At 55.4% G+C, this 11,224-nt stretch overlaps 1 protein-coding gene across 1 annotated transcript; it reads right to left on the reverse strand.

Annotated features, from left to right (window-relative positions):
* Window positions 1–538: 538 nt before the first annotated feature.
* CFL1 (cofilin 1) lies at window positions 539–8,685 on the reverse strand. Its single transcript, XM_053277433.1, has 4 exons — window positions 8,511–8,685; window positions 5,650–5,957; window positions 3,243–3,319; window positions 539–1,415 (listed from the first exon to the last, which is right to left on the reverse strand). The coding sequence occupies exons 1-4, from the start codon at window positions 8,511–8,513 to the stop codon at window positions 1,303–1,305; spliced, it is 501 nt and encodes a 166-aa protein (XP_053133408.1). The 5' UTR covers window positions 8,514–8,685; the 3' UTR covers window positions 539–1,302.
* Window positions 8,686–11,224: the final 2,539 nt, after the last annotated feature.

The following is an 11,224-nucleotide window of genomic DNA, read 5'->3' on the forward strand; positions in this document are numbered from 1 at the left end:
CATAGTGAAGGCAACCAATGATCCAGGGAAGCACAGTATGATCGGGGCTGGACTACTACAATGTGCTCTGCATGGGGCAGCCTTTGGAGACCACTCAGAATGGATACAGGCCTGCAGGAGCGACGACGCGCCCACCTCTTGCTGGGAAACAGAGGAAGCCGCCTCCTACTGAGTCAGGCCTTTGATCCAACCCATTCAGCAGTCTGCACAGACTGGCAGCGTTTTGGCCAGCCGCACCTGGAGATGCCGCCAGACACCGGCCGGCTGAGAATCGGGAACGTGTTCCCCGTTGGAATACAAGTTTCCCCATCCCTGGCTGCCTTCAAGAAAGCTCTTAAGACACACCCATTCCTTCGGGGTTTTAGCATCTGCAAGGTTGCCACACCTGCAAAAGGGTTAACGCTTGTCCTCTGACTGCTTCTCTTCCTCCTCGCTGGACTCTGGCCAGTCCACCAGCACAAGCCAGTATATGGCAGCTCTCTCTGTTCACCTACAGCCCTTGGCACCCAGGCGAAAGGAGTCGACAGGCAAGGGCAGCATCATTATTATTTTTTTATTGAAGGTCATTGGTGCTGCTTCCATATTTTGTTAATTCCACCCCCAACACTGAGATGGGCGCAACTTTCTCCACAATATCTCATTTATACACAGTACTACAGACAAGCACAAAGCCACTATGGCGGTAAGAGGGGTGGGGGTTGTTGGTCGTGGGGGGGGCAGGAAAGGAAGTGGGGGCTGGGAACGCAGCTGCCATACTACGTTGGTTTCCAACACACACAGAGACCCATTTAAAAAAAAATTTATACACCGGGAAAGATGAACTAATTCTGGAATGGAAGGGGGGGGCAGAGACCCCTGGCCTTTCGGTGCCCTCTCAGCCCCCACAAAGCCTTGGCCAGGAGTGGAGTCCCACTTGGGAGTGGTCCCATGGCTGGAACGGGAGGAAGGAGGTGGTCCCGGGGGGGTGGGGGGGGTGGCGTGAAGGGGACAGACGAGGAGTGGAGCCCAGAGGAATGTCACCTTAAAGGCTGGGCCGGGGGGCGGGCGGAAAGGGGAGAGTTGTCGCTAGTTTGGCAAGTTTCAACGGCAGCCGCAAGGTGGGGGGGGGCAGCCGCTTGAACGGGGGGGGAGCACCGGAGGGGCGGGGGAGAGAAGGCAGGGGGGGGGAAACCGGAACGTAACTAAAGAGGAGAACCCACCCCACATCCCGCCCACCCACCCACCCGAGAACGGTAGCACAGGGCCATTCACATGGAAGCTCCGGAGACGCTGGCACGACGGGGGGGGGGGAGAAGGGGGGGCTCACAAGGGCTTGCCCTCCAGGCTGATGACGGCGCTGCCGCCCAATTTCTCCGCCAAGGTGCAGCGGTCCTTCACTTCCTCGTAGCAGTTGGCTTGCACCTCGTGCTTGATCCCTGGGAAGGAGAGAAGAGGGGCGTGAGGGGCTGCGCCCATTGGCCTATCCACCGGCAGGGCAAGGGGCATCCCTAGCCCGAGGAGCTGGGGATTCTGGGAGCTGTAGTTCCCCCCACCCAAGCCTTGCCCAGCTGGAGACAGGAAGACGACCGGGCGGGGGGGGCGTTTCCTGGAGTGCCTCGGGCGGAACGGCAGGAAGTTGCCGGCCATTGAAGACCCGCCCCTGAAGCCGCGGCCCCTGTTTGGCCCTTGGCAAGCACCCACTTCCCCTTGCCCCAGACCGCTGCCTATAGCCGCCACAACTTCCGGGAAACGGCAATGACCGTGCCTGTGGGTGGACTAGGGTGATTTGGGGAGCCTTCTTTCTAGGCAAGCCACTTGGGGAAACTTTCGCTGGAGAGCCGTAGCCAAGTATTCACTGCAGAAGCGGCTACTGGCCAGAATAAGGGGGGTGGGCGGCCCCTTCCCCTCGAACCGCGAGTGGGCTGCCCCAGCCCCCAAATTCACCCCCAGCCCAGCTGCCATTTGGAGGCGCTGCTTGTGTTTGGTTTTTTTTAACATGTCTATCTGGCTTTCCCTCCAAGGGGTCCGGAGCAAGGTTCCGTTTATCCTCACAACACCCCTGCGAGATGCGCGACCGGCCTAGCGTCACCCAGTGAGTTCCGTGCCTGAAGGGGGATTTGAACCCGGGTCCCACACTCTAACCACTACACACCACACTGGAGGAGAACCAAGGCAGGGAGGGCAGCCAGCCGGCTCGGCACGGGGACGGGAGAGGCAAGAGCCGAGTTCGATGCTCGCGTGGGCCAGTGCCGAGAGGCAGTACTTCCTAGTGCCTTGCCGTTCAGATGCTTATCGAACCTACAACCTATATTGCGGCGTGCCCGACACTATATTCCCTTCCTTCGACCCACTTGCTGTGCCAAGTGCAGCCAAAGCGTATTATTCCAGAGCTAGGTAGCCTTTTTCAAGTGCCCTCGGAGATCCCGATCAGAACGCCCTATTTATTTATTTGATTTCTATACTGCCCTTCCAAAAATGGCTCCGGGCGGTTTACATAAGACAAATAATAAAACGAATAAGATGGATCCCTGTCCCCAAAGGGCTCACAATCTATACTACAGGCGGCTTTGCCGCTCTCTGTCTTTGAAGATCAAGGCTCTGGGGGGGGGGACTCACCCCGTCTCCGACTCACCCCGTGGCCTTGGTCAACTCACTTCTCAGTGGAGAACGGCAGGGCCAAGTGTGGGCTGAGTGGCAGCTTTTGAAGTGACGGCTCAGCTATTCAGCTGTGGGGTAGGAGAGGGGGACGCTACTGCCCCGATCAAGACCTCACAGCATTCCTCCAGTGGCCGCCGGGCCCTTTCGAGACAGGGAGGCCTTCCCTCGAACCTTTAGCTGCGAGGACAGCTTCGGGGGCGACTTCCCAAAAGCAGTATGTACATATTAGAAGCAGCGTGGTGTAGTGGCTAGAGTGCTGGACTAGGACCGGGGAGACCCGAGTTCAAATCCCCATTCAGCCATGAGACTTGCTGGGTGACTCTGGGCCAGTCACTTCTCTCTCAGCCTCACCTACTTCACAGGGTTGTTGTGAAAGAGAAACTCAAGTATGCAGTCCACCGCTCTGGGCTCCTTGGAGGAAGAGCGGGATATAAATGGAAGGTGCCAGGGAGCCATCTGCTGGGCCCAAGGACATCGATGGGCCCGGGCTAGCCAGCAACAGCGCCCATCTCCTAGGACTGAGCAAGGGGCTCCAAGCAGCACCACATCGGCGCCAAGATCCACACGGAAGAGGCCCCGGACCGACGCCCCGCCTCGGCACCCACCTGTCAATTTCTTCTTGATGGCATCCTTTGAACTGGCATAGATCATCTTGCTCTTCAGAGGGGCACATTCAGGCGCCCTGCGGGGGGGAGAGGGAGAGAGAACAGCAGCCTCAGCACCCAGAGGCAGACACCACCCCACCCCACGGCCCACAGAGCAAGCCCCCCAGCCTAGAGAAGCAGACAGAGACCCCGCTGGGCTCCCTTTGGCCAGGACCGGCTACTACCGTGGCCGTGTGTCACTCGGGACATTTCACTAAGGGACAGCCATGGACCAATTCCTCTTTCCCCCTGAAGGAATCTCCTCTTCCACTGGACTGAGACGCCGTCTCCATGCTTTTGAGCTTTCGTGGCCGGTCACAATCCCTGTTAATGTGGGTATTACTAAACTGGTGGCTAAATTTCCATACGGGGCTAGGAAACTGACCTCTCATCATGGGGTTTTGTGAGGCTGATTGTGTATCTTCTTGTTATTTTATGCTGCATGTTTATCTATGGTAACTGTCTAAAGTTTTAATTGTTTGGCTTACAGACGTAAATAAATTGATTGACTGACTGATTCCCCTGCCCGTGGGCTGGCTGTACTCCAATACTCCCTGCCACCTTATACGACCAACTACAAGAATGTAACTGAGTTCCCAGGCAGAACCAGCCGGCTTCTAGGCCACTCCGGAAGCAGAGGGAACCCCCTTCCCCTGGGCCATTCGTGTCAACGCTTGTAGAGCACGCAAAATGGTACAGTTCAAGGACTGCCCTGCATGCTAAAAGAGCAAAGAGGCACCTTTAAAGAGTGCTCTCCTCTCTTTAGCAGGGGGGAGAGCAGCTGGCCGTATCCAGCCCCAGCACAGCATCCCTACAGTGGCTGTTGCCGGTGTCTATCTTATGTTTCCTTTATTTAGATTGTGAGCAAGGTTCCCTCATCTTTTTCATCTTCTGGGGGAAGTGAATTTTGTTCTGGGAGGCAGTATGTGCACATGTGCATCCAGAATGGGGCCTTTCTGATTCAACCCCAGCAGGAACTAAAATTAACTGAGCAGACATTTTAAAAATTGTGTCCGCACGCACACATGCACACACCTTAAGAGCAAACACTGATTGTGAGTCCTTTGGGGATAGGGAGCCACTTTATTTATTGACTTGGATCTCTGTAAACCCCTTTGGGATCTTTAGTTCGAAAGCGGTATATAAATAGTGGTCATATTTGTGCAGCGACAGCTGTGTTTGAGTTCTGTCCGGTGTTAACCAGAAGAGTGAACCGATGCTGGAAGGAAAAGCCTCCGCTCTGCCAGAGATCCCCCCCAAGAGCCCCAATTATTTTACCCCCTCCAGAAATGGAGGTCACATTTGGCTCTGGCAAAGGTTGTTCCCGTCAAGTGCCAATCGAGCTTCAGAAGAAGCTCTTCTGCGAGATCTGAACTCAAGGCTCAGCAGCGGGGGATCTTTCAGCGCCGCCGTGCTGTCACTTCCGGTTCAGAAGGAAGCCGTGCCTTGTGTCACTTTCGTTGTCTAGGGGGAAGCGGAAGCTCATAGTCGAGTATTATCTGAGGCTGCTCAACTTTGGCCCTCCTGCAGATGGTGGCCTACAACTCCCATGATTCCTAGCTCTTGGCCTCTGTGGATGGGGATTATGGGAGTTGTAGTCCAAAAACACCGGGGGGGGGCCTAAATTGAGCAGGCCCGATTCTGCACTAACTGATAGTGGCTCTGTAATTTCTGGCAGGAGTCTCTCCCAGCCCGACCTGGAGATGTCCCTAGGAATTGAACCTGGGGCCTTCTGCATGCAAAGCAGATGCTCTACCTCTGATCTACAGCCCACTGCGGTCACTCTGGTCTCCAAACCAGGGCTCGAAATGGATCCAAGCCACAATTATTTCTATTTCATTTCAAATATTTCTATACTGCCCAAAACTCGCGTCTCTAGGCGGTTTACAATTAAAACAATCTAACACATTAAAAAAACCAGTATTAAGAAGTGATTTACTAGTTTATTTTCTTTGTATTACCATTTATTAGTTTTAATTAGATTTTGAGTTTTAACATTTTTAATACTGGGTTTCAAATGTTTGTAACGTGTTAAAATGATTTCAATTGCAAACCAGCCAGAGATGCAAGCTTTGGCGGGTATGGAAATATTTTTAATAAAAATAAATGAATAAGTGAAATCATGAAATAATAAAAAATAAATGAATAAGTGAAATAAACAAATAAATGAAATAAAAATAAAAATAAATGAATAACTGAAATAATAAAAATAAATGAATAACTGAATTAATGATCACATTGACTGGGGATTCGGTCAAGTACCCAAGAGCCACACCTGTGCTCTCGGGCAAAGGCCAGAAAAGACCAGGGTGGGGATGAGAGCAGGGCTGGCAGCAGTCCCCGAGGGCGGGAGGGAAGGGCTCCTCACCAGAAGATGAAGACGAGGTCCTCCTTTTTGCTCTCCTTGGTCTCGTAGGTGGCGTCGTAGAGGGCGTAGCGGCAGTCGCGGTCGGGCAGCATCTTGACAAAGTGCAGGTAGGGGTCATCGATGGTGTCGCCCACGTCCCCCACCAGGATCTCCTTCCCCTCCTCCAGGATGATGTTCTTCTTGTCCTCGCTCAGGCAGAAGAGCACGGCCTTCTTGCGCTTCTTCACCTCCTCGGGGGTGGAGGCCTTGCGCACCTTCATGTCATTGAAGACCTTGATGACCCCGTCGGAGACTGCGACGCCAGATGCCTGCGCGAGGGCGGGAGAGAGCGGCGGGGTCAGGAGGGGGCAGGTGGACGTCGTGACCCCCCCCACTCAACCCCCACGTGCTAAGCCGCAAGAGGGACGCGCACAAAGGATTTCCACCAGTGTTGCCTCAAACAGGGATCCCCAGAGGTTGTGGACTACAACTCCCAGAATCCCCAGCTGCAATGGCTTTTGCTTGGGGATGCTGGGAGTTGTAGTCCACAACACCTGGGAATCCCTGTTAGAGGGAACACCGAATTCTACCAAACCCAAACCCCTGCCTGGGCTTGAAGGAAAATAGGAAACGGCCCCTAACTCCATGCCTGGGTGTCTCAGACTGATTCCCATCCTCTTCCCAGGAGCTATGGATCATGCTTGACCGGGTGCTGGGGTGGGGTGCTCAGCTTCAGGGTGGAACCCGAAACAAGGCCAGACCTTAAAGCAGTGGCGCCCAACCCGGTCTCCTCCTGATGTTGCTGAACTACCACAATCAACTGCGGCCAGGGATGATGGGAGTTGTAGTTTCAGCCAACACTGGAGGAACCCCAGTTGGGCCCCACTCTCTTAAATTCAGGAGAGGGTCAAGCTCTGGCTGGCTACCAAGGGTTTGTCGTGGACTCGGCAGAAAGGCCAGCGCCCAAACCCAGCCGCTCCCCCCGTCCCGTCCCCCTCAAGAACTCAACGCCAGCATTCAGTCATCTGGAGCGAGAAGCCGCTGCCAGTCTGGGTCGACAATACTGAGCGAGACGGACCAATGGTCTGACTCAGTATATGGCCGCTTCCTACGGAGTCTCCCTCGTTAAAACTTTTCACAAGGGCTACTTCGGATGACTCGGCAGAAAGCAGAAGCTGCCAGGAAGAAGCGGAGGCCTCCTCCGTGCCTGCAAGGGAAGAAACCAGGACGCGCCGGCTTCACACGCCTGCCTTCCACCCTCAGCAGGGAGTGGCGTGACTTTGAGGGCGATTAAGAGGATGCTAATTAGAAAGGCCCGAGGTCTGCAGAAAGGGGGGGGGCGCAGCACGCCACAAAGGCTCCTGGGATCCAGACCCAGCTTTCTGGGGCGGGAAGGACAGCAGGCTTGGGGGGGGGGGGGAGAACGGCAGGTGCCCCAAAGCAACCAGGTGGTGGGGGGGAGTGTGGCATTCAGGCCACTCGCCTTGTCTCCGCTCTCCAAAAAAGGAAGTGGTGCTCCACGCTGGGGCTTGGGGGGGGCAAAGGAAAAGGGGCAGCAACCCGAACACGTGTGCATGAGCGCAGGCCAAGGCGAGGGGGGGGGCTTCATTGTCAGCGCCACTGCGGAAGTTCGGGGCTTGGCATCGGACTCCTTGGGGGGGGGGGAATGGGGAGAGGAATGGGGAGAGGGAGGGAGGGAGGGGTGCATTCTAGATGCCGTGACTAAGGGGGGGGGCAGCCACCACCACCACCCCGGTGACTCAGAGCTTGGCAGCTCACCTTTCTGGGTCAGGTGCCTTCGGGAAGAAGGGCAAAGGCGGCAGCAAGGAAGGAGGCCGCAAGCCCCCAGCCCGGACGCCGGGGTCCCTCCCCGGCAGGGGTGTCAAAGGCTGCTTCTTGGGGGGCACCAGGACATTTGCACCCAGGCCTCCAGGGCAGCGATTTCTTCACCACACGGCCACCCCACTGAGCTCCGACCCCCACCCCTCCCTCCCTCCCTCCCACCCACCAGACAATAGGCTCCTCTGTATACACTGTTGGGCAGGGAAGGGGGGGGGAAGGAAAAGAAAGAAAGGGGGAAGAAGAAAAAAGGGGCACATATGCCAGGAGTCTTGGAAGGGGGGGGGTCCTCTCTGCAGCTATGCCAACAGCAGCAACGCCAGGAAGGGGACTAACCATCCTCGGCAAATGAAAAAAAATCCAAACTCCCGGCTCCTTCCTCTGCCCCCCCTCCCGCCACAAACTGCAATTCATGGGGGTGCCAAAAAAAGGGGGGGACCCAGGCGTCCTGGGCGATGCACACACCCTCTGTCTCCCCCCCCCACACACACACACACTTCCTCCCCAGCTTGCCTTAATCTATGCAAAGAGCAGCCACGTTTAATGCAAGCAGGGGAGGAAGTGGGAAGAGGTGGGGGGGGCACAGAGGGGGTGTGCAGCGCCCAGGACTCCTGGTCCTCTTTTGCAGCCCCATAGATGGCAGTCTGGGCGGGTGGGGGGGGGCAGAGGAAGGAGCCAGGAGTTTGGGGGTTTTGCATTCAGGGAGGAGGGTCCCCTTTCTGGCTTGGGGGGGTGGGGTGGGGAGAGGAGGAAGGGAGGGGGAAGAGGGAGGGGGAAGTGTGCCTCCCCCCCCAGCAGCCATGTGGGTTGCATCAATAGGGAGATAGGAAGGGGGGTGGATTGGGATCAGAGATAAGGAAGAGGCGGGGGGCCTGGTGGGGGGGGCACAAGAGCAGCCTCAGCAGCTTCTTCTCCCCCCCACCTTCCCAGCAGGACTTCGGGGCCCCCAGGTGCCCCCCACAAAATGGCGGCCAGGAGACAAGATGGCGGCCGGGGGGGCGGCGGGGGGGGCAGGATGGGGAGGAGGCGGCGGCGGGGCTCACCATGGTGCTGCGGGCGAGGGCTGGGAGGACAGGCGGCGGTGCTGGCGGCGGCTGCTGGGCTTCGCTCTCGGCGGCGGCGACTGCGGCGGCTTCTTCCTCCTCCTCCGCTGCGGCGGCTCCGACTCGGTCAAGCGAGGCCCGAAAAGGAAGACTGCGGCCCCGCCCCGGCCCGGCGCTTCCGCTTTAAGGCGCCGCCCTAGGAGGAGCCGCTTCCGGCCCGGCCGCGCGGAGCCCCCCGGGAAACCGAGTCCTGTCACCCGGCCGGCTTTCCACCCGGCGCAGCTAGCTACACACGCGCAAGGCATCCTGGGAAGCAGGGTCCGGCCTGCCGGCGCGTGGCCGCCGCCGTTGCCCCGGGCGACGGGGGAAGTCGGGACCTTCCAGGCAACATTTTAGTCACTGCCGAATCAAACCAGGGTCTTTTTGTCACAGGCGCCCGCAGTATGGGCGTTATTTTTATTTTTGTTTTTTTCTAAGGAAACGTTTTTAACACCGGTGGTTATCTGCTCGCGGGGGGGGGTTGTGGGGCGCCCCGCGGGTTGATGGGAGATGTAGTCCGAGCGGGTCCAAGAAAAAGGTGTTGGGCGGGGCTCGCTCTCGTGTTCATCATTTGCACGTGCGAAAATGCGCATGAGTTTATGAGCGCGGCGGGCGGGGGACGACCGCGTTTGAGGCTCCATTTGGGAATCGGGAGCGCGCCCACGCCAAGCCTCGCGCCTCGAAAAGCAGCAGCAGCGCGCCGCCACAGAGCCTCTGACCATGTGCAGAAAGCCGTGCGCCACATCTCACGTCGCTGGCACGAGCGCGATCCGAGTGCGGGTTGATATGGAACAGCCCCAGGGCTGCCTGTAAAAACACACACAACCCTTGCCCTGACTCGTTATACATACTCGTTTTATATACCCCGTGTGTTTAACAGATGTGAGACGCTTGCATTTCAAGCCCCAGACCTCAAAGGGCAGTTTGCAATAAAAACTTAAGCGGGGGGGGGGGATCCGTTACAGTGCACCACATAAAATATTGGCAATCCAGCAAAAATCGCAGCAAGAAAGGCCAAGTGGAGCAGTTGAAAACACCCAGTTACAAGCCTCATGAAGCAGGATCTTCCACAACCTATTCCTTTTTTCCTTTTAAGCATTGCTGGTGAAGGAGCCTGGCAGATTTGCTCAGGGAGAGCATCCCATAATTGTAGGGCCACCCCACTCCCCTAAAAGTCCTGTCCCTTTCCAGAAAGAAAGAGAAAGCAACTACATTTTTTAAAAAAATATTATTATTATTTGATTATTATTATTTTGCTTTTTATTTCCTTTAAAACCACCTCAGGCCACATGGCCACTCAATAGAGCCGTCAGCCTGGGGAAATGACACCTTTAATATTGCAGAAGCCAACACAAAATGCCAGAAGACAAACATTGCAGCACCTTTGATCTCAGTGCCTTTGAGTTTCTGCAAAATGCATGATTTATTTATTTTTAAAGATCTGAAGCATGTGTGAAAGGGAGAGTTCCCTTTGTGCAGAGAATGACTTTTTTTAAGGGAAGTGCTGCTACTGGGCATGTGCAGAGTGCTTGCTGCTGGGCATGGGCATTTCCTCTCTTCTTAACCTCAAAGGGTGGGGTGGGGAGAAAAGGGAAATAGCCTAGGAAATAATAACCCAAAGACTGACAACACAAATCTTTGCACACTCCTCCTACACTGTGATGTAGGGCAGTGTTTCTCAAACTTTTTGGAGTCAAGGACCGCTAAATTCTTCGTGCAGAGTTTCAAGGACCGCTACATTCTTCATGCGCAGTTTCCCGGACCAGCAGTTAGTAAAGGGGTTTCAAGTCTGTCTGTCTATCTATCTATCAGACTTCTATACTGCCCAAAACTTGCATCTCTGGGCAGTTTAGAATGAAAATATAAGCATTGAAATAATTAAATTTGGAATCTTTTGCAAACATGGAATATTAGGGGTTCTTAACCTTGGGTCCCTCAGTTAAACTCCCATAACCCCCAACAACAATGGCATTTGGCCATTATGGCTGGGGATTATGGGAGTAGAAGTCCACCAACGTCTGGGTACCCAAGGTTGAGAACCCCTGAATTTAAAAGCCTGGGTGAACAAATTTGTCTCCAGTATGTCTGGAGTGGAGGTGCTTGTGATTACTCAATGGAGAGGGGATGTTGGGCCATTAGAAAAATTCAAAAGCTACATGGGGCCAATGAAAACAACATACAAGCAAGCCCCACTGATGCAAGAGGGAAACAGCGTTCCCTCTCAAGACGCCTCAACCACAACAGGCAGCTGGGTTTCAATCAACCAACCTTTGGCTGCAAACAATGAGCATGCAAGAACCAGCAGCCCTTGAAGTGGCGCCCACTGCCATACTTTTTCCTCCATGCCCCCGCACCGCATACAGTTTGAAGCTGTAAAGATAGGGAATAAGATAGCTGTAGGAAGATCTCAGCAGCACATGGAGGCAAGGCACAAGAAGGGTCCCATGCCTCCGTGATACTCTTCCTCTTCCGTGCCATGTGCAAAATTGAGGAAGTGAGTGCCTTGATTTCAGTTGGGGGGGGTTGACTCCCAGTCAGGGACCGGCACTCAACCCTTCGGGGACCGGCAGCGGTCCAGGGACCGGTGGTTGAGAAACACTGATGTAGGGGGTGGGAGGATGATCAGCCTTGTCCAACTTCTGACCCTCATCAAGTTACTAAACTGGCCAGTGTCA

Source organism: Hemicordylus capensis, chromosome 14 (genome assembly GCF_027244095.1).
Source record: "Hemicordylus capensis ecotype Gifberg chromosome 14, rHemCap1.1.pri, whole genome shotgun sequence".
NCBI lineage: Eukaryota > Metazoa > Chordata > Lepidosauria > Squamata > Cordylidae > Hemicordylus > Hemicordylus capensis.

Excerpts from the sequence above, each read along its gene's own strand:
- CFL1 (XM_053277433.1), bottom strand. Across the intron at positions 3,320-5,649 it reads GACCTCGTCTTCATCTTCTG|GGCGCCTGAATGTGCCCCTC; the intron begins GTGAGGAGCCCT and ends TCCCCCCCGCAG. Across the intron at positions 1,416-3,242 it reads CATCAAGAAGAAATTGACAG|GGATCAAGCACGAGGTGCAA; the intron begins GTGGGTGCCGAG and ends TCTCCTTCCCAG.